Source organism: Hippocampus bargibanti, linkage group LG05, assembly GCF_051943395.1.
Source record: "Hippocampus bargibanti isolate YZ-2025 linkage group LG05, ASM5194339v1, whole genome shotgun sequence".
Taxonomy (NCBI): domain Eukaryota; kingdom Metazoa; phylum Chordata; class Actinopteri; order Syngnathiformes; family Syngnathidae; genus Hippocampus; species Hippocampus bargibanti.
Window position 1 is genome coordinate 11546588 of NC_142738.1, and position 27378 is coordinate 11573965.

Consider the following 27378-nt stretch of genomic DNA (forward strand, 5'->3'; position numbering starts at 1 on the left):
CACTGGTTATTTAAAGACGTATTTGCCTTTTTTTAACCTTTTTTTTAAACAATGGCAGAAGCCATGGGTCGGATTGGGTGTTCAGGTACTTCACTCAAACCGGCCATTCAATCTTTACCTCCTACACTCGGTTTGAGCAACTTCAGGAGACTCAGGCGCACAGAGGACAGCTGCCCCTATCCCATTCCTGGACTCGCCACAGACTTTCTCCACATGCGAGTGAGAGAAGGTAGCAAAATCCGAAATTTGCTGCGCTTTGCGACAGCTCACATGCGAGGCGAGGGAAAAGAGAGCCACGGGCGGTTAACGAGACAGGTTGTCTTCACTGGCTCAGAAAGAGCGGTGACCAAGACCATCACCTGCGTGGAGATCCTCAAACGGAAAGTAGAAGGACTCCACCAGGTGTCTAAGCTCTACAACAAAACAGTGGATGAAGTCTGGGAAGCGTCACAACGTGGAGTGCCAGATGTAACCATGCAGAGGACGATCCCTGCCATCTGTATTTTGCTCTCCAAAGACCCTCTTGATCCCCACGAGCCCGGATACCAGCCTCCCCATTCAGTTAGCACTCCCACAGAGGAGTCAGGGATATGCGGAGCAACGCTCTGGCCACCTCATTGCACCTTGGTAGCCAAGAGATTCTGCCTGGAGGACCCCAGCAAATGTGTTCCATCATCTCCCTCCAAATAGATTGATGCGTTCAGCATATTGCAACTTAATTTGTCAAAATATGTAATAAAAAAAACAAAACAACCAGAACAAGATTAAGTCCTTATTTTTTTGTGTGGATTATTACCAAACAAGTGATTTATCTTCAAGTTTTTACTCTAATTTAGAACAACAGGAATGAGCATTTCACGCAGTCACAAGAAGTCCAAGATGGCGCCCGAGTAGGCAGCTGTCAGCAAGTGCTCTCACGAGCCTTGCTTTTTTGTTGCTGTTGTTTTTGTGTTTGTTCTTCTGTCACTTTATGTTGTTGTGCGTCGTGTGGAATGGATGCGGATCTTTTCGGCAGCACGAATATGCAAGCACTGTTTTTGATTGGGATGAATGTCAGTGCCATTTGACTGTCATTGCTAGACAGCTCTGGGGCCATTGTGATTTTTTTTTTTTTTTTTGCGCCTGTCATGGACAGCATTTTCACCGTTCGCTTTGTTCAGCGGAGAGGTCGGTGCTGTTGGACAGTCTGCGGCTGGATCGATGCATGGCTTAAGGAGCCCGCGATGAGAGGCGCACCATTTATATGTGGAATTGAAGCGGATTTACGTGGGAAAGGAGACATGACAATCTCTTTTCGTCAATGGATGCTACAGCTTCGTGTTTGCTTTCAACATTCAGCTTGTAGCAGACGTGCACATTTCACCATGACGTCCCTGATCCACTGGTGAAAAAGACGCTTTGATCCTCTCTTCTTTCATCTAGAACTGCTTCATACAACAAAGAGGGTGCAGAAAGTGTTTAAGATTGAATGACCTATTTGTGTTGTCACATTATGTTATTTAGGGTTTTTTTTTGTTATTTTGACTTCAAGATGGAGCCGCGAGAGTGGCTGCCTTTACAACAGTTCCTGTATTTCATTTTTCTACTTCTTTCTTTCCTCTTCCTTTCATAACTTTTCCGCTGTAAAATGTAAATTTCACTACCGCATTTTATGTATTCGGTTTGTATATCACACACACACAGGCACAATAGCTTCAAAATCTGATTTATCTACAATCAGTTATGTCGTCCCTCATAATCTTTTTTTGAATTGGAGGGATTTCACTGGAATAGTCTGCCACCAGATTAAAACCCAGAAACATTAACTAACATTGAAAATTAATGTGAGCAAAGCTGCTTACTTTCTCAATATGGATATGAAGCATGTTATCGCATTATTTTGCTATAAATCAAGGATTAGATATTAACACATATTTGCGTTTCCCGTACAAACTTTCTTGTATGCCGTACTCATCTAAAAATGTGCAGAAATCGTGCAGAATAAAGCAAAATACAACCGGTTGACAGGTGTGGAATATCTGTACTGCAGCGCACCAGGTATAAGTAGTGATGTGATGTTCGGAGAGCTGGATCTATGAAGTGAATGAAGAGAGCCGGTTCCTAACAAAGAGCCGGAAATGGGAGCCAACTTTTTTTGTCCTCTATTCCCCGGCCCCAGTCTTCGTTTAAAGCCGCACCTGATTGGTCGATATCCGTGGTAGAGGAGGGAGGGGAGAATTACAGACACACGCAGCAGTGAGGAGAAGGTGGGGGGGCGTTACGGTAGACAGGTGGACAAATTATCACATTATGCTGTTATTATTATTCAATTATTATATTTTTTACTAGTTGGTATGATAGCATTGTTAATATGAAAAGCAAATTAGTGACAGCTGATCATCAGACCAGAGTAACCACAGGGAAAGTGAAAGTTAGTGGATGCTCTCTGTGCACATATAAATCAAGCCATATAAATACAAATATTTGATGTAGTGTATTTTTTACATGAGTAATTCATTTTTCACATTATTTTACCTGATTTTTGGTAGTTAGTTAATTTAAGCAACAAAAACAAACAAACTGATGAGGCATTTGGGAGCCATAACAGCCGGAACTTTGTAGTGAGTTGAGCCAGAAGAACCGGCTCTCTGAAAAGAGCCGGAATTCCCATCACTAATAAAAAGGCATCAGCGCTATAAATTTGAGGTTGAATATTGCGCATGCGTATTAAGAACATGACGTCAGAGTCTCGCTGTGCGGCATTGACTGAGCTTCCTTCTAGTAAAAACTGACCGATCGGTCGCAGCTTGGCTGTCCTGCATCATGTTGAGAGCAGCGGTCCGCCTGTCTTTCTCCGGTGTTCGGAGTTTGACACGTACAAAACCAGGTTGCCAAGGTACTTGTTACAAATATTTGCTCGCTGTCGTTACGTTTAGAGCTGAGGCATTTCTTCGTGACTGGTGGCGGACACTTCAGTGTATGCTTGCGGCTCCCATGCTAGCTAACGCTAACACGTGTAACGATCTTTTAAAAAATTGTAATTACGCCTGTCAATGCTTGGTGCGATAGTGTATGGGCTCAAACTATCAACAGCGATTTGACTTGTGGGATACCTTGCCTGTTAACACCCGTTTGGATAGCTTGGTTCGGTGTGTGTCCTTGCTGTGACCCAGTTGAAAGTGTCATGCGTGGGGCCTAGTGGTAGTGCCGCTAATGCTAAGACGTTGAGCGAACGCAGTTCTAGTCCTTTTTGCCACTTGGTTGTCAAAAATGTTTATATGGCGACTTCGGGTGCTATTTTCACGCGTATTTGACTAGTGTTTAACTTTTATAAAGATGTTATTTTAATGCGTCGACTTCCATTGTCAGACATTAATAATAATAATACATTTAATTTCAAGCGCCTTTCAAAACACCCAAGGACACTTTACAATAAAAACAAAGCACACAACAATAAAACCATAAGTAAAATGATAAATAAAAAAATAGCAGATTGTTTATTCCATTCTTTATTCCAAAGTCGAAACGGTTGTATTTTTAAAACTACGCAACACTATATTATTTCCGTTTTATTAGTACTCTCGTTTAAGGTGTACAGAGTGCCTTTCAGTTTTGCTTACACTGCATTAAGGTGAGATTATTCTTATCTCTGTCTTTTGGCAGGTTTGTTGACCTCAAGGTGCTACTCACACGGGAAACAGGAGACAGATGAGGAGTTTGATGCACGCTGGGTAACCTACTTCAACAAGAAAGACATCGATGCCTGGGAGCTGCGAAAAGGTAACCTAGTCGCCAGGCTTATTAGGGTGGTTACTTTTAAAATGGACCTCTACTCCAATTCAGATACCTGTTCAGAAATGTGGTATGTAATGTCGAGGTTCTCTTTGGGAGTAACCAGGTTGGGTCGGATTGCGACTGAATATGTCAGAGGGACAACTCATATTAGAGGTATTTGGTGAGAAAATCAGTGCGGCTAGACTGAGATGGTTTTGACATGTCCAGAGGAGAGAGTGAATATATTGAGAAAAGGATGCTGAGTCCTGAACTGCCAGGCAGGAGGCCAATAGGATGACCAAAGTGAAGGATTATGGATGTTGTGAAGGAGGACATGAAGGTAGCTGGTGTGAGAGAAGAGAATGCATAAAACAGGGTGAGATGAAAAAAACTGATTCACTGTGGCAACTCCTGAAGGGAAAAGCCGAAAGGAAAATAATTTTTAATATGCATATTTGAAGATAGACGCAATGGGCGACATGGATGAATTTATTGCTCAATTGAAGGCTATTTGAAATAATTGCTTAGTTGCATTGGGGAATTTTTCTGAACTTTCCCTCAAAGCAACAGCTCATTTTGACGGACATCGATAGATGTAAGGAGACACTTATTTTTTGCATGACAAAAAGGAGATTATTGTTCTAAACATGGATATTGGGAAAAGAGAATGAAAGGGCACATGAGCTTACGAAGGTAACATTTGTTGCCATTTGCCACCCCTATCCCACCTATGCACTGTGAAAAAACACTTTCATGCCAGTGGCAAATTTAGCCTGCTTCAATATTAGCTGCATTTGAAGGACACATTACAGGAAACTTTTAAGGGATTATCAGCCATCCATTTTCTATGGTGCTTGTCCTTTCACCTGTTCAATTTAGATATATTCATCATTTTGTGTCATATTACTAAAAATGTGCTTTGCATTTCAATAATCATTTTTATATCCTGAATGTGCCTTTCAGGGATGAACACATTAATTGGTTACGATCTGGTACCTGAGCCAAAGATTCTCGAGGCAGCACTGCGAGCTTGTCGGAGGTTAAACGACTTGGCCAGTGCAATCCGAATTCTCGAAGCGGTTAAGGTGAAAGAAAATGTTGCCAGTGACCATCTTCATTTTAGTTGATTGATTATTAAGCAGCTCTTGTCTTTTTTCTCCTTAAGGATAAAGCTGGCCCACACAAAGAGATCTACCCATACCTTCTTCAAGAACTTAGGCCAACATTAGACGAGCTCGGTATCTCTACACCTGAAGAGCTCGGTATTGACAAAATCTGAGTAAGTTATCTGAGCCAATATTATCTTGACTCTTATCACTCAGTCAGTCTCCTGCAAAGTTGTTTGTTTGCATTTCAGATCAAGTGGAGTTGGAAGTCCTAAGAACGCAGAATTTTGTCTTTCTACGTTTGTCTCATCCGTCTGATATTTAATTTTGCCTTTATTGAGTTCTTTTGCTTGTAAAATATTGATGAACCTAATAAAGGACAATTTATCTGTAACGTGCGTCACAGAAAACGTTGAGTACTTAGAGAAGCAATAGATTCGTTATGGGTTGCTTTGGGAGTCTGCACTTATTTGGTTAAAGTGCTTGAGTGCTGATGTGAAGTTGACTTGTTGCCACCAGAGGCCAGCATTTTCACTTGATTAAAGAGCCATTCATATGCTTCCGTGGGTGTTTTCATTTCAGGGACAATGTTCAATGCACATTACAAATAAACATGTTCAAATTGCCACGTTGGTTTTACCGCGTAGTTAATTCAACACCCGACTTAAATAAATCATGAATATGTCATCTGCTGATATGATAGATTGATGGGAGTTATTGATCAAGCAAAGTTGGCATGTAACTCATGTCAGCAACCTGGTTTTTTTTGCCCTACTTTGTGTTGAGATACTTTCTACCATCTTTATGACAGATTTATTGCTTTATTGTTGTGTACACGATACTTGCTCCATGATAAGATATAAGTCAATTTGATTAAACAAAATACAGAAGATATAATTTTAAAAACTACATCTGTACTCAAATGATTTCTTTATGGTGTGAGATTTAAACAAAAAGACCAAGATTAATCACATCAAAACCTTTTCCGCCATAATGTTAAGACTCGGTTGATTTTTGGGAGAGTCGAAGTTTAAAAAAAATGATGCTGCAAAAGTGTTGCACACCCTCTTGTAATTGCCATGTGACTTTTCAGAATTATCCAGTATAATATGAACTCATGTTAAAGGAGGGTGAATGAGCACACACCTCCCAACTTTTCAAGTGACTTTGATCTACCCCAAATGAGCCTAAAATGTACTTATGGATTTTCCTGACGTTTATTAGTTACATCTCTCAGCACAATCCACGGTCCACAGCATGCAGTAAATTGCGTTGTTTTGTTCCTCATGACTGCGTACACTGCTGAGTTACAAACTAGTTACTCACACAGTGCTTGCAACTTCAAATATCATTGACGGTAAATGTACGTACTAACTTCTTCGCTGTCAATATAAAAAAAGTACATCAAGCAGAATCTGAGCTTGCCTACACCCAACAGCTGTTGTGCAGGCAGTACACATTAAGTTGCAGCCAGAAAAATATCAATATTCAATATATACACAACATAACACCCAACAGTACCATATCTGGAACAAAGTTGTTAAAACTTAAACTAACAAGACAAAAAAAAAACTCGACCATGAAATAAAAGCGAAAAGGCTTTAAAAACAAGGTAGATTTTACGTTCTTAAAACTATAACCTTTACCGCAACCACATACATTTTCATCTTTGTAAAAAAAAACATGCTTTTAGACTTCATTTGAAATGCTTAAATTATTTTGGTGTTGCTGTACAGCCTAGAAGGTTGGTAGGTTTGCTTTATAAGCAACACGTCGTTACCTTTTTTTAATCTTTCACTTTACAAATCCACTACTCAGTTTTTAAAAATATTCCAACAAAGGCTAGAACTAATTTAAAAATCAACTAAAACCAAACATTTTTTAGAAAAATAAAAATGACACAACTAAAACAAACCTTATTTTAAAAAGTCAACTGATTTTAAACTATTAACTGATTTTAGTGTATAAAACTGATGAGACCAGCCATGATGTTTGGACTGGAGACAGTGCCACTGAATAAAAGACAGGAAGCAGAGCTGGAGGTAGCAGAGCTGAAGATGTTGAGGTTTTCTTTGGGAGTGACCAGGTTGGATAGGATCAGGAATGAGTATATTAGAGGGACAACTCATATTAGAGGCTTTGGAGAGAAAGTCAGAGAGGCCAGACTGAGATGGTTTGGACATGTCCAGAGGAGAGACAGTGACTATATTGGCAGAAGGATGCTGGATCCTTGAACTGCCAGGCAGGAGACCGAAGAGGAGGTTTATGGATGTGGTCAAAGAGGACATGAAGGTAGCTGGTGTGAGAGAAGAGGATGCACAAAACCGGGATAGATGGAGGACATTGATTGACTGTGGCGACCCCTGAAGGGAAAAGCCGAAAGGAAAAGAAGAACTGATTTTAAACTACGATGGAAATCTAAAACGGCTGTACAGTAAGTACATGTATAACCCTGACCCAAAGCATGATCATTGAAATTATTTATATAATTTCGTGAGCAAAAAAATACTGACATAAAATATATTCCACCTGGCAGAGATATTTATTATTAAATGTATTGAAGTGTGTTTTGCTAATCGGATGTAACTGCAAGTTTTGCTTTCATCAACCAATCAGAGGACGGAAAAATGCGAACATCGTTGAGAGTAACTCGAACCTGTAAGGTTAACATTGAAATCTGATTAGTTAAAGGAACACTTTTTTTCCATTTCCTGCCTATCTGTGTATCCTCACAAGGGTCGCGGTTGAACTGGTTGTCAACCGATCGTACGACAAACAACAACGGAGAAAAAACACACACAGAACGAGAGCTTGGAACTACGGTACAGGGGGTCGAGAGCCGGAATAGAACCCCCCCATTTCATCACCCTCAGGCCGACATTGCAGAAACAACTTCAAATTTACAAGTCTATGAGCATTTATTGGAAAATAAAACACTCACACCCAAATGGAAACTCAACAAAATGAAGTGAGTGGACAGTTTGGATTAAATTAATACATTTGCACTGAACAAGTATTTAGGTTGTAAATGTAGGTCAGTGCAGCGATGGATTGGTGGCAACGACCATAGCAAGAGTTAGTGTAAATACAATAGACCTCATTGGCAACTGTCCTTTAAAGCATTACCGCACCTTTAGATTGCTTGTGGAACATGCAAGGAAATCCGCATTTATTGCGGTGGGCGGGCCCCATTCATTCATTCGTTCATTCATTTATTTACACAAGTTGGGGGTGTAAAAAAGTCAACCCAAGATGTTTGTAGTTTCCAAGCGCTGTGACCACGCAGCTGTTCGTGACCCCACCTCCTGCTCTTCATCCTCCTCCCCTCCGCTCCTCCTCCTCCTCTTCCTCCTCAGCTTCACACTGCTTGTTCTCCTAAAACAAGAAGTGCCCCAAGCAACCTGGTCATTCTGGTTCCGAGCCACCTTTCCGTCCGAAAAGTTCGTGCGATGAGATTCGTTCGCGCCGGGCCCAAGAAGGAACAAGTCGATCGGAGATGATGGATTACTCCAAGGGCCAAATGGTGAGTGTCGACGACCGCTCAGTTCGAGGCTCACCCACCACTCGTGTTTGCTTATCCCCGACAAAGCGCTGCAGGCCACATATCTGCTCGCTTACCTCACCCTTGGTTGTTTTTAACCCGGTAACCCACCGCGACACACTTCTTTTAACCATTATCGTTTATATGCTCCCTTTAATTAGCTGGTTTGATTAATTCGAGAATTGGCTACGGTAGATCGCTTCCCATTTTCAAGACAGGATATACATATTTACGTTTAGAAAGTTTCCTGTCTCGTTTGTGTCTGCATTTATATTTTATATTGTAGACTAATTGCTTTTTAAAGAAACGCATAGGCCTGTGGTATTCTATAATTTGATACCTCAATGTGGGAACTGTTAAGTTTAAAATGATCACACCAAAAGAAAGAAGGTCCATTTGGATTTATTTCGTCTTTATTTTTTATTCCTCAGTGTGCTTTTCGTGTATGCTTTCGATGTTTTTCAGACCACCCTACACGAAGGTTTGCGATAGTCCAATTTCTATCCTCTGCAGTTCCCCCATAAAATATTGGAGACATTTAGATGAACAAACACATAAATGTGCTTCTGTAACTTGTGCTTTAGACCACCCGATGTCAGTTCCACGTTAAAAAATATATTTCAATGTTTTATACCGAAATGGTTTCCTTTCTTCATGATTGACTAGCTAATTTCATACAACAGTACAAAGCTAGCCGTAGACTCCAATTAAACGCGCTTCACTCTCGTTTTTTTTAAGATTTTGTTGGCTACGATGATCACATTTTACATAAATCATGATTTAATTGGTTAAAACAAGAAGAAATTAGGTACCTGAGATATTTAAAATGATAAAGGACCCGATAGCACCAGGAATATGCTACTATTTCAATAGCTATCATCTCTTTATCTATCTCCCAGACAAGAGTTATTTTGGTACTTGACCCTTAGTGACCAAACTGTATTAATGTACAATTAAATCAAATTAAAGTCGTAATATTGTGTATGTCTCAGTCCAGTTTATCTGAGGAGGGCAGCTCCACAAGGTGCCCCCAGTCCAGTCCTGCCGGCCTGAAGCTGGAGGCGTTAATGGAGCACCTCCAGAGACAACAAGTAGCCAAACAGGATATGAACCTTCAAGAGAAACACCTCCTTCAAGCTCAGCTGCTTTTTGCCCAACATGCTGCCGCTGCAGCTGTGAGAGCGCAACCGGGCTCCAGACCGGACCTATTCAGCAAAGCAGATGGACTCACTCAGCAAGCTATGAACAGCCATCTAAGCAGAGTTAATACAGGGGAAGAGCATGATGACGATGATGGTGAGGATGACGATGATGGTGACTCTGATGAGGATGAAATGGGGGCAGATGCAGAGGACATTGAGCCTCATAAGGAAGCCAAGAAATTCAGACTACAGCAGGTTATGGGCTCCCCTTTCAACTCTTGCCCCGGGCTTCAACCAGCAGCTGGCAAGTCTTCTTCTCCTCCTCCGCCTCCTGTTGCCATAAAACAGGAGCAGGAAGAGAAGGAATTGTTGTCTCCTGTTGGTGCACCTGCCTTCACATCGGCCAACGGCTTCACGGACTGGGCCTACGACGAGCCTCTGAAACAAGTAAGCATCCACTATCTTAAGTTGAACATCTGCAAACCGTGCCCCCCTCCCACTCGCTCCCCTTTCTTGGCTGCTGAGAGAAGAAATGTGGCTGTTTTGGCAAAGTTCCCAAAGTTTAATAGTTCTCAATTACCTTTCACAGCGGAGAACGTCTACTTCACTTCTCTCGTGCGCTTTTGATGTAATGCCACCAGCTAATTCCTCTGGGCTCCGATCCAAGCCACAGTACTGTAACTCCATAGCTATATGTGTGCTTTCACTGACAAGGGCTCAATGGTGGTTTGAAGACCTGGTGACCTTAACCCCCCCCAAAATACCCCTTCCCCACTTCTGCTATCTCGTGGAAGAACATTTACTTAGTCAACCTGCTACAATCCTCCCTTTTCATATTTAGATTAAAAAAAATGATGATTACTTTCTTGCAAAATGAATTAGCAAAAAATGTCCTCCGGTGTGTATTGTTTTGTGGTTAACAGAAGCCAATTTAACAAGGCCTAATTTCCCCTTGCGTGGGCCCCCACGTCAATACAATTCATTCTGTCTAATGAAGCCAGTAGCAGAGGGGCCACCAGGCTGATGCCTCACAGCATGCAACTGTAAAGTTTACTTACTAGAAGCACAGCTTCAGTGAAGCAGAAGTGTTGCTCAAGTGCTTTGCCACGCTCCTCTCTAAAAACTTCTATTTAATGTTATTCATCTATCCAATTCACCAGCCCATTGTGTTAATTGTTGAGTTAAAAATATATCTTTATCCATGACCGTCTACACCCTAACATATGCACTGTGATTTATCAAGATTGCGTCTGTTTTTAAGTTTCCATCGAAGGGGCAAAGAAATCAACATTTATTGAAAAATGGAATCACTTTCAACATTCAAAACATATTATTACACAACGAAATATTCAAGCTCAATAATACCTACTTGTGTTAAATTCCGCCAAATCATAGATGGTTTGTCCTGACCGCGCGCTCAACAAACTCCTCACTGACGCTCTCGCCTTCGCGCGCTAACAAAACACGTGTACCGTCGCCGAGCACACAAACATAGACTACCTGCAGTTGAAATTTGCATACTCGGCTCGGCAGCCAATCAGAAGCCTGCTTCTTTCTTCCGGACTTTCGCAAGCGTTACAAAGTCGTGCAATTGCATGTCATTTTCCAAAATAGATGCACAGAACCTCAAACTAGAAGAAAGATTCAAAAGAAGCTAACAACATATGTGACGCTACAAAACGTAAATTTACATTAAACCGTGACTGTAAAGTGTACGTGAGACTTATGAAAGGGGCTTAGTGGCTCGTAGGAATCAATGCAAACATTGCATTGTGCACCACAATGACAATCGACTACTGTAGCAAAATTTACAGCCATGCGCATTTGCCGTAAATTAAGCAAGGTAGCATTTGTAGTTGGTGCATTCTTGATTTAAAAAAAAAACTTTATACTTTGTGACAATGTTTCTTAATGGGATTGGTCTCATTTTGCTTCAAGTTGGGAAAAATGGGCCAGGCAACTTTTCAGTTATCTGCCCTGTTCGCTAGCTTTTTGTCATGAGTTTTAGACACTGTTTGTACTATAATTTGGGCAAGTTCGGCGAATGACAACGGATGTGTTTTCTTCAGCACACCACTCACACTGTATTAAAAACACCACTCTCTGTTTAAGTTCACGCATTAAACACTGTGCGCTGTTAAAAATGCATCGCGGGATTGTTCAATGTTTTTGGGCCAGTTTAATTTTCCCCGTTGCTTGAAGCATCACGAACCATTCGGGGTCATGTCAAACTGTGATTTTTCACAGCCTCTTTATATGTGAGGTGCGGGCTGTCACCTGCTAGTGAAAATCCTCAGATCTAGATTCACTTTTCCATCTCGTCATCGACCAGATTTAAATGCAGATATGATTGTGTCCATTGGTCTTAGGAGTCTCATGGGAAAAAAGATTTGATAATAATGGCTGCAGGCTTTCCTTTCATTTTTGTCTTCTTAGCCCCCTCAGCCATTGTTTTAAAAGAAGCGTCTTGGCAACACAATAAAAGATTCCCCACGCTGGACGCTCATTGTTCGCCCATTGTGTGCAGCTTCTCTACAGTAAATGCCTTCATTGGCACTTTGAGAGGGGGTAAGAGCCCCCATTTGCTCAGCAAGGGGTCGGATAAATGATCATGACTTGTATGGGGGATTAAAGGCAGAATAATTTGATTTGGATTAAAATTTTACTACCCGCCTGCTGTGCCATTGAAGTGCTGTATTTTCACTTTTGATCTGTTGAATGATTTCATAATGAGGTCTTAAAGAATCAATTAAAAACAAAGGGCGGGAGGAGGAAAATGAAGCTTCAAATAATACCATAGAACAATATATAGATGTACAAGTACAACTGGTGGATAGTAAAAGGGATGTCTTATTGCTCGTAAAAAGTAAAGAGTTTTTTTTTTAACAAAAGAAACCTTTTGGTGACCTACATACTGAATACTATCAGCATTCCCAGGGTTAGTTGTGTGAAAGCTCTGTGAGCAATTAACTGCCAGCTCTTTTGTTAATAGAGCCACAGTAGGTCTCACTTGCTCATCAATAAGGGGGGAAGGGTTTTATTTCCATTTGATGGTGAAAGGACTGGGATGTTTATCTACCGTCACGTCAATAGAGTTTCTACGCCGGGGGAGTCGGAGGACCTTTTATTAGAAATTCTAAGCCCAGCTATTACATATGTCAAAAGCAACCCCAGGGTGAGGTTTGTGTGAGAGGAGGCTACAAACAATAATTTTGTTGAAGCTACATAGCAATACATTTAATAAAGAATACCTCGTAGAGATAGCTTGTTGTGAGCATGGGCGCTGAGTCAAACCAGATGAAACCATGTTCTTGTCATCTATTTGACTCAGTAGGTTACTCTAAATTGGGCTGAACAATTAATAAAATTCAAATCAACGTAATAATGAAATAGAGTCCAGTTTTCAAATCACAGTCTATAACTTGAAAATGTAAAAAAGTAAAATTAAATTAAATAAAAAAGGTTTAAAAACCCACAACAACAAAACAATAAGGTGACTAACCCTGTGTACTACCCATATATTAAAGGACAACCGACATCACTAATTCCGCCAAATCATAGATGGTTTGTCCTGACCGCGCGCTCAACAAACTCCTCACTGACGCTCTCGCCTTCGCGCGCTAACAAAACACGTGTACCGTCGCCGAGCACACAAACATAGACTACCTGCAGTTGAAATTTGCATACTCGGCTCGGCAGCCAATCAGAAGCCTGCTTCTTTCTTCCGGACTTTCGCAAGCGTTACAAAGTCGTGCAATTGCATGTCATTTTCCAAAATAGATGCACAGAACCTCAAACTAGAAGAAAGATTCAAAGCAAGGTAGCATTTGTAGTTGGTGCATTCTTGATTTAAAAAAAAAACTTTATACTTTGTGACAATGTTTCTTAATGGGATTGGTCTCATTTTGCTTCAAGTTGGGAAAAATGGGCCAGGCAACTTTTCAGTTATCTGCCCTGTTCGCTAGCTTTTTGTCATGAGTTTTAGACACTGTTTGTACTATAATTTGGGCAAGTTCGGCGGGCCGGATTGAAAAGCCTAACGGGCCGTATGTGGCCCGCGGGCCGTAGTTTGCCCATCCCTGGTCTACACCCTCGAAACAACTGGTTGCTAACATAGCCCTGCATAATTTAGTTGTCTCCGAGCAACACTATATGGCACTGTAATTCACATGCAACTAATCAATACATAATGGCAATGACAACGGATGTGTTTTCTTCAGCACACCACTCACACTGTATTAAAAACACCACTCTCTGTTTAAGTTCACGCATTAAACACTGTGCGCTGTTAAAAATGCATCGCGGGATTGTTCAATGTTTTTGGGCCAGTTTAATTTTCCCCGTTGCTTGAAGCATCACGAACCATTCGGGGTCATGTCAAACTGTGATTTTTCACAGCCTCTTTATATGTGAGGTGCGGGCTGTCACCTGCTAGTGAAAATCCTCAGATCTAGATTCACTTTTCCATCTCGTCATCGACCAGATTTAAATGCAGATATGATTGTGTCCATTGGTCTTAGGAGTCTCATGGGAAAAAAGATTTGATAATAATGGCTGCAGGCTTTCCTTTCATTTTTGTCTTCTTAGCCCCCTCAGCCATTGTTTTAAAAGAAGCGTCTTGGCAACACAATAAAAGATTCCCCACGCTGGACGCTCATTGTTCGCCCATTGTGTGCAGCTTCTCTACAGTAAATGCCTTCATTGGCACTTTGAGAGGGGGTAAGAGCCCCCATTTGCTCAGCAAGGGGTCGGATAAATGATCATGACTTGTATGGGGGATTAAAGGCAGAATAATTTGATTTGGATTAAAATTTTACTACCCGCCTGCTGTGCCATTGAAGTGCTGTATTTTCACTTTTGATCTGTTGAATGATTTCATAATGAGGTCTTAAAGAATCAATTAAAAACAAAGGGCGGGAGGAGGAAAATGAAGCTTCAAATAATACCATAGAACAATATATAGATGTACAAGTACAACTGGTGGATAGTAAAAGGGATGTCTTATTGCTCGTAAAAAGTAAAGAGTTTTTTTTTTAACAAAAGAAACCTTTTGGTGACCTACATACTGAATACTATCAGCATTCCCAGGGTTAGTTGTGTGAAAGCTCTGTGAGCAATTAACTGCCAGCTCTTTTGTTAATAGAGCCACAGTAGGTCTCACTTGCTCATCAATAAGGGGGGAAGGGTTTTATTTCCATTTGATGGTGAAAGGACTGGGATGTTTATCTACCGTCACGTCAATAGAGTTTCTACGCCGGGGGAGTCGGAGGACCTTTTATTAGAAATTCTAAGCCCAGCTATTACATATGTCAAAAGCAACCCCAGGGTGAGGTTTGTGTGAGAGGAGGCTACAAACAATAATTTTGTTGAAGCTACATAGCAATACATTTAATAAAGAATACCTCGTAGAGATAGCTTGTTGTGAGCATGGGCGCTGAGTCAAACCAGATGAAACCATGTTCTTGTCATCTATTTGACTCAGTAGGTTACTCTAAATTGGGCTGAACAATTAATAAAATTCAAATCAACGTAATAATGAAATAGAGTCCAGTTTTCAAATCACAGTCTATAACTTGAAAATGTAAAAAAGTAAAATTAAATTAAATAAAAAAGGTTTAAAAACCCACAACAACAAAACAATAAGGTGACTAACCCTGTGTACTACCCATATATTAAAGGACAACCGACATCACTTGTTTGTTTCCTGACTGACATCAGAAAAATACCCAAAACACGCAGTATGATATTTTTAGTCAAATGCAAAACACCAATAAAAATGACTTAAAAGTGTCCAAATCTGCACACAAAAAATGAACCCGGAAGTGGCCAGTTTCAGAAGGTCTCGCCCCCTTGTTCGTGACATCACCCCAATACGTCTTGCCTTGCTGGAGAATCAAAACAATGGCTTCAGATTCGGAGAATATGCTTTCTTGTTACTTGTCCAATTATGAATAGGATTCAAATAGTTCTCAAGAGCTGCCTTTCCAGCAGCTCCTGTGTTTTGCTTTTCTACTTTCATTTCTTTCATAACTTTGCTGCTGTGAAATGTAAATTTCTCCACTGCGAGACTAATAAAGGCAAATCCAAAACAATCCAAATCCAATCCACGAGGAAAGCATAGACATGTTTGCAATCGATTAAAGAATGTATTCCATGCCATTTTGAGGTATCTGGGGGCGGGAATTGTAGCACAAAAAAAGCTCCTGTAAGGAATTAATCAGCCCGTTTCCACAGGCTGATTAATTCCTTACATGGAGCTTTGTCGCCCTCTTCTGCCTCTTTTTTTGGTGCTACACGAAGTTTTAAGACTAGCCAAGTACAGCCAAATGCATTGACGTGATGGAAGGACTGCTACAATGTGTCCTTTTTTTCGGTCAGGGGCATTCCTTCAGTGACGTAGGGTGAGGACTCGTCACCAACTCAAAAACAAGACTTCCGGAATATTCAGCACGAATCTTAAAACGTAAAATATAGCTATATGCGGTGGAATCTTTGTAAAATACACTCAGTGGAAGTCATTTGAAGCCATTTTATAAACTTGTCCGGAGACAGCGGTTGTCCTTTAAGATGCAGTGGAGACTTAGCTCGATAGCTTTTCCAACCAAGTAGTACAACGAATTAGCTTTACAAAACAAGCCAAGTTAAATGTCAATAGTGTAAGCCGATTATTTTGTCACACAGCTTTCACAGAACGAGAACATTTACATTTCTCTGACATGAGTTGGGTTCAAGAGCACCGAGGTATTTGTTCCACAATATTTTAACCTCTTTCAATTGTTTAATATTGTCTAAAAAACGTTTTTTTTTTTCTCACAAATTTTTGTAAAAATAATTTTCTTTGTGTAAAAAGGAAAGTAAAAATATTTTCTTGTTCTGTGCAGCCCCACTAGTCTAAACATGATATTCTGATTCATATTACGGCCATTTTGTCCTTTGCTGCTGCCGACTAAAGATGACATCACACTTGCTCAGGGCTCAGGTAACGACACTAAACCTGTTTTCTAAGTTTGGTCATGTGACATGTAAAGACTGAGTTGTCATTGGGCGTTACCTGTGAGGCCTGAGCAACTGTGATGTCATTTTCTATTGACAGGAACTGGCAAAATTGAGCTTTTGGCTGCAGCTGTTGACCCGCAGAAAAAACTTATCCTGTGACTATAAAATGTCCTTGAGAGTTTGTAAATGAAATGTATTGTTATTATTATTATTATTATTATTATTATTATTATTATTATTATTATTATTATTATTATTAAATAATTGCCCCCCAAAATAATAAAGATGGGTGAATTTTAATTTTTCATTCATATTCCACAAATGCAAAATATGAATCAGAAAGTGATATTTAGATTCGTGGGTGGCAAAGAACATCTTGCTTGGCAATCTTTTGACTTGATTTGCACTTTAACAAGTCCAGTCCACGTGTTGCATACCATTTTTTACCATGAAAAATGAATAGCTGAAGAGGAAAAGCTACAGATTTGTTTGAGTTATCACGTGATTCATTACTTTTTTTGTCAAGACTGTTATCATGTAAACGCGACCTTAATCGAAGAAAAGGTTGAAAAATCAACATAATAATTTCACATTGAGTCAAAAGAGGCAAATGTGTGTGCTGTTTTTACTGTAAATAGAAGGGAAGCTGTAGTTGATGGTATTTTTTGTTGTTTTGGTTCCCATGTGTTTTATAGCTGAGAGTGTGAAATGTTGTTATGGGACTGTTCCTTGAACCATGGTTTGGGTTATGAAGCAAAAACAACAGAGATGTTACAATCACAATCAGAGCAATGAGCATAACATTCCATTATTTTGATGCAGCTCAAGTGTGATCAATGAACAAGACGATCACATCGAGTACAAGCGCATGTTGTGTTGTCTAAAACATACCCTTGTTTTAGGACAAAACATCAAATTCAACTGAATCGTGAGCCGCGTATGCCGACAAGCCGACCGGTAACAGTTGTGGTGACATTAGTGACGTCAAACGGTGACTTTTGGATGCACACGGCACAAATTCCCCTTTGTTGAGCATTTTCAGAGTGCTATCATCTCACTGCTGTGCACGCATGTCTGCGGCACAATAACATCACAGCAGGCTTTTCTGCACGGTTGCACACTTACTCACATTTTAACCTTTAACTGTCACATTAAGTAGGAGCTCATGGCGCAATAACATGTCACATTAAACTACCTCATGACAATGGAACCTTCTCCCTCATCTCCCTTCTCACCGGCCACATCGCTGAGCAAACTCTCCCCTTTACATGATGTATTATGTATACACACTCGAGCAATACAGGCACCCATTCTGTTGGGGGACGAAGGGGAGGGTGGGGGTGGCAAGGGGGAGTAAAGTCCACTGTTTTGGGTGGTGTGCAAGGAACTGTTAATACAAACACACATATGACAAATGATTCATGCCCTCCTAATTAATTTAATGCTTTTTCCCTCCATTGGATATGTGTTTCATTGTAATTTCTATACTAATTTTAAGTTTGTTTGATTATGTGTCCAATGCAAAATATGTACCTTACGAACAAATGGCAAAATGAAAATACAAGTAATTATATTGAAGCAGAAACCACTTCTGAGTGAGAACACAAATTAAAGGGTGCAAAAAAAGATGATGCAGTTGAAATTTAAATGATCATCATTTTAACTCATTCACTGCTATTCCCGAATTTATTCAGGAATTGAAAAGCATGACGTGGAGCGCCGGTGCCGATTTTGTTCAGGTTTTGGTTTTTCTTGCAGGGTGTGGGCTTCCGATAAAGTGCTGGTCAGACCTCTGGATATGCAGCATTTGCCTTTTGTATAGCCTCCCCCATTTCAAGCTCAGATAATTCTAGACCCATTGAACTTAGGAATTAACTGTTTATTTTCTGATGAAAGAAGAGAGTCTAAGGTTTCTTACGCTACATTGAATGTTTATGTAGTCCTAAAACTCAATATTCTGTGGGTCCTGGAATTTGAGTGAAAATGACAAAAACCCTGGCACCGGAGTGGAATTTTTTTTGCACATCATCCGGCTGGTTAAATGCATTTTACATTGTGTATTACATATTGTGATGCGTTTTTATGCCTTAAAAACATTTGTCAGATTTTTTTGGAGGGACCAGGGGGCTTGAAAGAGATTAGGGCATTTACATGGAAAACGGCTCAACTTGCAAACATTTGCAGTTAAACATTTCTTCCAAAACCAATTAATTTCATAAGTAGAGGTCCCGCTGTATTATGTGTTCTGATTTTTAAATTTAATGATCAAATTATTCGGTAATCTTTATTTTTTTTTAAACACTATCCTTAAAAAAGACTATCTTGGTGTATTAGTATTAATGCATGGTGAACATGTATCTAAATTGAACCAGCACACATTTTCTGCCTCTTAATAGCCATTTGAGAGTATGCAGATGGTTGTAATCCGCACAGAATAGTTTAGTCAGTCATGCATCTCATTTGCCCTTTTACCAAACTTACTGAAAAGTCTTACATCGTCCGTAAATCGGCACAATTCTGGCACATTATTGTAAGTTTGAAAAGGTCTCGTGTCTTTCGGGCCCGTGTCCAAACTTCTCCTTTCTCTCTTCATGTACATAGAGAGCTCCCATCTGGGCTGAGGAGAACGAAGGAGGAAGAGGAAGAGCAGAACCATCCAGGGACTTTGCAAAGGTCAGTCAATTCATTTGAGGTCCCTTTTCTGGTTTTGACGAGAAATTGCTAATGCTAATGAGCTATTGCATCTACAATATAGCTTTACGAACTGGACAATGACCCCCAGCGCAAGGAGTTTCTTGATGATCTATTTGTCTTCATGCAAAAACGAGGTCAGATTCTCATTTCCCATTCTTTTTCTAACGTCATTTTTAAAAAGTTGCTTAGAATTCCAAAAACTGTTCCAAACCCGTGTTATGTTTTAATAGTTAGCAATGTTGTGGGCTATTATAAGTTGACTTTGACTTCATTTCTAGCTAAATTCTTAGCAACACTTGTAAAGAACGATAAGGGCAAAAGGTGAAGCTTAATGTTGATGAATAAGAGATGAGAACTAAAATATTAACACCCAGTCAATCCGGAACGACAGTTGAAGATGTTTCTAAGCGTTATATTTTTTGTGACATAAATCACATTTTCTCAAGCGATATAATTGTCCAAATTCCTTCATTCAATTGTATTATTGAAGTTATCTTACTTGAGGGTTTTATCGATAAAAGTATCCACACCAATACGTGCTTGGACATACAATATATTTATACAATCTATTTTATACACAGTTCTAGCCAATAAAGCACAAATAATCAGCCCCACCAAAGAGGTCACCCGCAGGCCGACTGTGCATGTGTTCACGCTTAGCCTAAACTAATCTTATTCCACCAACTTGTATTTAGCCTTCTTCATTAACTGGCTTTGCGATGGCGGCTCAGGCTCTGCTGAGTTAGGTGTCAACCCCGTGATTGGCAGCCACTGCTGCTCTCCCATAGCCACCCCCCACGCTTGCTCAAATCAATTCTCAAACAAAGCAGTTGCTGTGGAATTACCCCGCAGCCCCCACAACTCTCCATGCATCTGAAATAAACCTCATTAGAAGAGTGTATGCACCGAGATTGCATGTGCTCAGCCTTTTTTTGTTGCTATTAATCTCTGCCCTGATGGTGAGCAAAGTAGACTATGTCCATGTCGACCTTGTCTTTTAAGAGCTAATCTCCCTTTTTTAATCACTCATGGCTGCTACTGGGAAAAAATGATGTCGTTGTAATTGCTGCTTTGCTTCCTTCAGGGACGCCTGTCAACCGCATCCCCATTATGGCCAAACAAGTGTTGGACCTGTACAAACTTTATAAGCTTGTGACAGAGAAGGGAGGCTTGGTAGAGGTCATCAACAAGAAGATTTGGCGAGAGATCACCAGAGGTCTCAACCTCCCCACGTCCATTACCAGTGCGGCTTTCACTCTGCGCACGCAGTACGTGTCTGAAACCATTACAGTGGATAATGTTAAAGTATATTATTACCCTAACGGTCTCGAAACCATCCGGGTGGTACACTTGCTCATGAGAAGGCACACGGTGTCCCTTCTATGCCTTGGCAGTCTAAGTTTCTCTAATGATGGGGGACATTTATATGTTATAACAGCACAGTCAGAACGCTATAAGTGCAAAGGACAAACACAGCAAACTTAGGAATGATGAAAAAAATGGGCAGTTTTAAATTAGTTCAAGACATTACTTATTATCCGTTGTTGTTATTTTTGTTCGTTAAGTCATATCTGAAGTGATATGTGTTGTCACTAAAACTGTGGAAGTTACATTTAGTAGTTTTCTTCAGTGCATTGTTAATCCAGTAATGAGTATTCATGTACACTGGGCCAGATGTGTTGATGCTTTTTACTTCTATAGATTTGTATATAATGGACGGATAGATGTGATACGTTCATTCATTGGCTATCGCGCTTGTCCTCATATCAGGCCATGAGCTAGCTAAAGCCTATCCTAGGTTTAAACTCCACACAGGTATTCTGGAGCTCATAAACGCAATCATCTCAGAATTGTGAGGCAGGCCTGTGCCTTTACAAAAATAATAATTATATTTTATAACTACGGGGGATCCTTAAGTCAAGAAATCCAAATCAATGAAAAAAAATTGTTAAATTGAATATGATTTTTTTTTAGGTATATGAAGTACCTGTACCCGTTTGAGTGCGAAAAGAAGGGTCTGAGTTCTCCAGGGGAGCTCCAGACTGCCATCGACAGTAACCGTCGAGAAGGTCGGCGTCCCAGCTACACTAACAGCCTGTATCGCTATTCCCCCTCTCCAAACTCGGCTCCGCACAATCTCCTCTCATCACCCACGATGCAGACTTCCACCTCTGGACATAACATTTCCAGTCAATCAATCAGCCCGAATGTGAAGAAAAATCCAGGTATGATAAGCACATTTTTGTTTTTTACCTCGGTTCGTTTTTACTCATCTTTTAAATGGACACTCTGCACATCGACACAGATGAGGCTTCAACTCCAGTGATAACCAGCCGACTGCCCTCGGCACTGGCACTCGGGCAGCCGCAGCAACAACAACAACATCATCATCATCAGCAACAGCAGCAGTTGACCCAAGCAGCCACGCTGGAGCATCTACGTGAGAGGCTGGAAAGGGGTGTCGGCAGCGTTCTTGCTGACGGCACAGAAAAGAAAATGATGCGTTTGGCAGAGGAGCAGCAGCGCCTCATGCAACAGGCGCTCCAGCAAAACCTCTTGGCGATGGCCTCCCACTTCAATCCCATGAACTTCAAGCTCAACAATGGTCATGGTGAGTGGTCCCCAACGTTAGCATTCATGGACCTCATGGGAGGCGGCCATTTAAGGGAAATGTTTGCCTTTGTTTCTCACAGAGAGTAAACAGGATTTGTCCCTCAGCATCTCCACCAATGGCGCGGCCAGTATTAGTGTTTCTGTGGAAGTCAATGGCACGCTGTATTCCGGTAAGTTGTTCAAGTTAACCATTTTGTGCTTGTTCCCGAACCACTCCAGACACATTGCAAATCTTTGTTTCCTACACATTGTGAAATTAACTCATTCACTGCCAGACAATGTGCAAATGTGTGTCCACTCCAGTGCCAGGGTTTTTGTCATTTTCATTCAAATTGCAGGACCCACAGAATATTGAGTTTTAGGGCTACATAAACATCCAGTATGCAGTGTAAGAAATCTTAGACTTTCTTCTTTCATCAGAAAAAAAGAGTTAATTCCTAAACTATATGGGTCTGGAGTTTTCTGAGCTTGAAATGGGGGCGACTGTACAAAAGACAATGCAATACGTACATATTGAGTTATATTGCGCTTTAACAACAGCTCAAGCTGTAACAAAGCGCTAACATGAACAAAAGGCAAATGCTTTCCCCTTGTGGAAGGTAAAAACATTGCCAGAGGTCTTACCCGCTCTTTATCTGCACCCCCTCCACCTCCCTAGAAAATCCAAAACCTGAATAAATTCGGAAATGACGCTCCACGTCACACTTTTCAATTCCCGAATAAATTCGGGAATGGCAGCGAATGAGTTCATGGACACGCCTTTGACACTTTGCTACTTCTGGTTTGTGCACCTCGGCCATAAAGGGGCTGAACACTGCAGACATCCAATAGAGACAAAGACTTTCACAACTAAGTCACACTCAGTAAGCTTCAATAATATGAGTTTTTTTTGATTGGATTTGCCTTTATTTTTTGCGAAGGATAAAGAATATATTACTGCTTTGGGCAAATTTTAGCAACTACTTTTTTTAGGAAAGCCAAAAAACAACATGCTTGTTGAAAAGAGCTAGCCAAAATTGCTCAATAATTTGTGAAGAAAAAAAAACCTGACCATTGGGGAGACTGACCAATAATATCACAAAATATCAATTTTGACATATTCACAATCAACTCTGTCAATCTTTTTACAAAGAAATCAACTCTGTCAATCATTTTACAAATAAATAGACCAGTGTGTATGGCCCAAACAGCACTCCACTGGCTCTGCAGCACACATTGCTCAAAGCACACATTTGGACTCACTTATAAATGTGTGTACAGTGTTGATGTAGTTGCTTATGCTCTGTATTACATCGAATGCCACATCAGCGTCGAACCATCAAACCTTTCATGTTCATTTTCTTAACATGACCGAACATTCCTTGCTGCATTTGTGCTGTGAACAACAACAGCCGGTTTGTAAAACATTCATTTTAAAACAATGTAAAAAATTCATTTGGAATAAAAAAAGCGCATCACTTGTAATTTATAATCTAATTTAGTCTTTCTTTTTTATATATAATTAACTAATCTAGCTATTTCGGTGGCTGGCTATCTAGGTGGCTAGCTACCCAGCTAGCTATCTGTTGGCTATCTGTTAGCTATCCGGCTAGCTATGTATTAGCTATCTAGCTGGCTTGCTATCCAGCTAGCTATCTGTTGGCTATCTATGAGCTGGCTAGCTAGCTTTCTATCTATTTGAGTTACTTCCGGGTTGAATAAATGCTGGCGCATGTGGCATCCACAGAAAAAGTTAAACTGTGATGTAAAGTGACGTTGAGAGTTTTGAAAGGCGCTTATCCTGTAAATGAAGAAATTACATTTTCCAGTTAACATTGACAACACTATTCTCAAATTTCTTCTAATAGTTCATACTCTGGTCAGTTTCAAAGATGTGGGATTTGGGGTTGATCCGAAAGAGCTAATCATGCTAATAGCAGTGTCTGAAACGCTTGACAAAAAGTTAGTGGACACCAGGGCAGACAACGCTGAAAAGTTGCCTGCCCCATTTTTCACACCTTGAAGCACAATAAAACGACTAATCGCAAAAAATGTTGTGAAGTATGAAGGATTTTTTAAATTAAGGAAGTACCCACCACAAATGCTCCCTTGCTTAATTTATGGTAAATATCCCTTGCAGAAGATTTTGCTCCAGTTGTCGTCATGGTGCACAATGCAATGTTTGCGTTGCATTGTCTGCTAAAACCCACGTGGACTCCTCTTTCTAAGCGGCTTTCAAAACTCTCAAGTACACTTTACAGCAGTGTTTGAAATAGTGTCTGCCCGGTGGCCCGGGGCTTTTTACGTCGGGCTTCAAGAAAATAAAAGCGATTTTATTTTTTTATTTTCAAATTATACATTTGTTTAATTCAATAAAGCAAAAGCTACAAGCAAACCGCTACAAGCCATGTGGACTCCACTTTCTAACGGCTTTCAAAACTCTCAAGTACACTTTTCAGTCTGGGTGGAGTCCAAAACAGGCTTCTGATTGGCTACCGGTGCAGAGTATGCAAATTACCAAACAAACGTTTGTTGAAATTACCAAACGAACATTCGTTTGCAATTTGCATACTCGGCACCGGCAGCCAATCAGAAGCCTGCTTCGGACAAAACCCTGACTGAAAAGTGTACTTGAGTTTTGAAAGCTGCTTAGAAAGAGGAGTCCACGTAGCTTTGAGCAGACAACGAAACGCAAACATTGCATTGTGCACCATGATGACAACTGGAGCAAAATCTTCAGCCAGGGATGTTTACCATAAATTAAGCAAGGGAACATTTGTGGTAAGTACTTTGTTAATTAAAAAAAATCCTTTATACTTTGCAACATTGTTTTTTTTCTTTCGATTAGTCGTCTTATTGTGTTTCAAGTTGTGAAAAATGGGGCAGGCAACTTTTCAGAGTTGCCTACCCGCGTGTCCACTAACTTTTTGTCATGAGTTTCAGACACTATTTACTGCCATGGTACAATGTACGTTTACGTTTTGTAGCGTCATAAATTTTGTTAGCTTATTTTGAAGCTTTCTTCTGAGCCTGAGGTTCTGTCTATCTACTTTGGAAAATGACATTCAAATGCACAATCTTATAACGCTCGGAAAAGTCCGAAGCACGAAGCAGGCGTTTGGCAATTTGCATACTCGGCACGGCAGCCAACCAGAAGCCTGCTTCGTGCTTCGGACTTACCGTGACTGTCAAGTGTACTTGAGAGTGTTGAAAGTCGCTTAGAAAGAGGAGTTCACGTGGCTTGTAGCGGTTTGCTTGTAGTGTTTGCTCTATTGAATAAAGCAAACGTTTGATTTGAAAAAAAAAAAACAAAAAAAAAAAAAACACTTTTTTTTTCCTTGAAGATGTTGTCGACCACCCGAGCTGAGACGTTTTGAAAGTTGTACGCCCGACGTAAAAGTTGTCCGCCCCGACCCTCCGGGCAGACGTTATTTCAAACACTGCTAATAGTCACGAAAACAATGACGTAGACATGGTGTCATTCCATTGCATTCATTCGCCCTGTTACTCAAAGCCACTCGGAGGACTACGTCGGCTCCAAACGGGATGGTTGCCGCAATACGCTGGAGTCATTTGTGTTTGTCTTTGTCACCAGGAACCCTGTTTGCTCAGAAGTCCGGCCCACCAGTGATCTCCCAGGCTGTCACTCCAGCAGGGACAAGCGGTTTTAGTGCCTTCTCCTCTCACAGCCCCTCATCTTCATCGTCCACCTCCTCAAAAGGACCAAATTAAAGATCAGTTATTGTTTTTTTTTCTCTCCCTCCATTCTCACCCTTGTTATTGAGCAGTATAAATTATAGGAGCTCTAAAGTCGGGCAGGAATGGTCTGCCACTAGGTCTAATTAATGTCTTGTGCTTTCAGTCTATTATTGGTGTTGATACACTTGGATGTTTTTTTTATGATACGTTTTTTTTTTAGATTGCGTTCATATTGTCAAGCGTGTGGCCTCGGAAAGCTTCGAAATGTAACTTGCTAATCTTAGTTCCTGATGTAAGGTTTTTTTGGAATCGTAGTGATGTTCACATGTTTAAGTGTCTTTAGTGCTGAGAGAGAGAATCAAAGCTGTTTTTGCGACCTCTTTAACTAGTTTGTCATCCTGTTCTGCTGCCTATAGAACAGCGGTGTTGCCAAAGTGAATGAAGACCAAAAAAGCCTTTGCTCTGTGTCGTAGTTCTGTTTTGTGACCAGTGCATATGATTTAAGCCAAAAGGTGGCTGGTTATTGCAAGTAGAGTTCTCATGACAATTTCAGGGAAATGTGTACACTTTCAGGTACCGCAAGACCTTTTGTATTTAGAAGGATTTTTAAGAAACATTTGCTGTTTGGGGTTTTTAATTTGTATTTAATTTTCTGTATTTAATTATTTTAGTTCTGCCTCAAACATATCTGCTGGTACTCATTTATGTAGAAGAAATGCCATACTTACCTCATTTGATCAACTGTTTTTTTTTTTTTTTTGGGGGGGGGCACTTTCTGAACTCAGGAATGTCCAATGGACCCATAACTGCGCTGTGATGTATTTTTGTACAGGCGACGAATGTATCATTACGGACCTCACGTTGGACTGAACCAGTGCTACCTCAATCCTTGAAAGAAATATGCAATTCTTTAAGCAGCAGGAACTGATGCAGCCATCTGCTGACTTGTACTGCAAGTGGACAATCAAAAAAAAATTGCAAACAAGATGTTACTGAGAACTTGACATGTGTGAACACCAAGGCCCTATTTTGGTCTTTGGCAACATATTAGTTGTGTTTGTACGGTCATGTGGAATAAAATAATTGTGTCTAATTGTCCCCTCCACCGTCCCCTCCGTAATCAAACAAATTGAATGTTTACCCCACACAATCATCATGATTCATTTGATCTTTTTTCACAAAAGCCCACATTTTTGGATGTCTAAAAAATTGTCATATGATATGTTAACAAACAAATAAATAAAAGGTACTTGCCAGTGGGCAATTGGACTTGCCAGAGATGTTATGTATCTTCACCATCGTTTTCAACGTATCGTGCGATCAAAAAATATAACTAGCAACATAGTTAAAACTGCTGTCTCATTTAAAAAAAGTTTTTGTTCCATATAGACACATACACACACATTTAAAAGGAAGTGGAAAATTAAAACGTGGTTAGGCCAACACTTGAACCATTGAAATCTATACAATGGGTTTCTGATGCAGAAATGAGAATGTCACTGGGGTCAAAGTACAAATTATGTCAATGTTTTCAGTGCCCAGACAATTTTTAACCAATCATTCACGAACCTTTTGTGTAACATACTCTCATGTCACAATAATTTACAAACTGGATGCATTTTAAAAGATAACTGGGCCGAGGTAATAGAGTTCAAAGTTTCAAGCGGTACACAATGTATTTCTTTTCTAAAGCAAGATCTCTCCTCATAAACACCAAAGTTGGATCCAGAGGTTATTCTGGTGCATTTTCTAGAATAGTTGAATAATTGTCTCTAAATTTCCCTAACTATTATTGTGAATGAACCAAGTATACTTCAAAAATGGGGATGTAGGTCAGTGGTAGAGTGCATGTTTT

General features: G+C 40.3%; 3 protein-coding genes across 3 annotated transcripts; all 3 read left to right on the plus strand.

Moving 5' to 3' along the window:
- The first annotated feature begins 42 nt into the window (after positions 1–42).
- Positions 43–871, plus strand: LOC148897932 (ribonuclease P protein subunit p25-like protein). The gene has a single exon (XM_088996835.1). It carries the CDS (start codon positions 52–54, stop codon positions 688–690), a length of 639 nt encoding a protein of 212 aa, XP_088852961.1. The 5' UTR covers positions 43–51; the 3' UTR covers positions 691–871.
- Positions 872–2716: 1845 nt separating this feature from the next.
- On the plus strand, positions 2717–5485 carry cox5aa (cytochrome c oxidase subunit 5Aa). Its single transcript, XM_088996101.1, has 5 exons — positions 2717–2875; positions 3643–3759; positions 4717–4838; positions 4919–5032; positions 5111–5485. The coding sequence occupies exons 1-4, from the start codon at positions 2803–2805 to the stop codon at positions 5030–5032; spliced, it is 426 nt and encodes a 141-aa protein (XP_088852227.1). The 5' UTR covers positions 2717–2802; the 3' UTR covers positions 5111–5485.
- Positions 5486–8155: 2670 nt separating this feature from the next.
- On the plus strand, positions 8156–27010 carry LOC148897934 (AT-rich interactive domain-containing protein 3B-like). Its single transcript, XM_088996860.1, has 9 exons — positions 8156–8382; positions 9393–9989; positions 19140–19211; positions 19294–19366; positions 20317–20500; positions 21207–21457; positions 21538–21843; positions 21926–22015; positions 25420–27010. The coding sequence occupies exons 1-9, from the start codon at positions 8356–8358 to the stop codon at positions 25554–25556; spliced, it is 1737 nt and encodes a 578-aa protein (XP_088852986.1). The 5' UTR covers positions 8156–8355; the 3' UTR covers positions 25557–27010.
- The last annotated feature ends 368 nt before the right edge of the window (positions 27011–27378 follow it).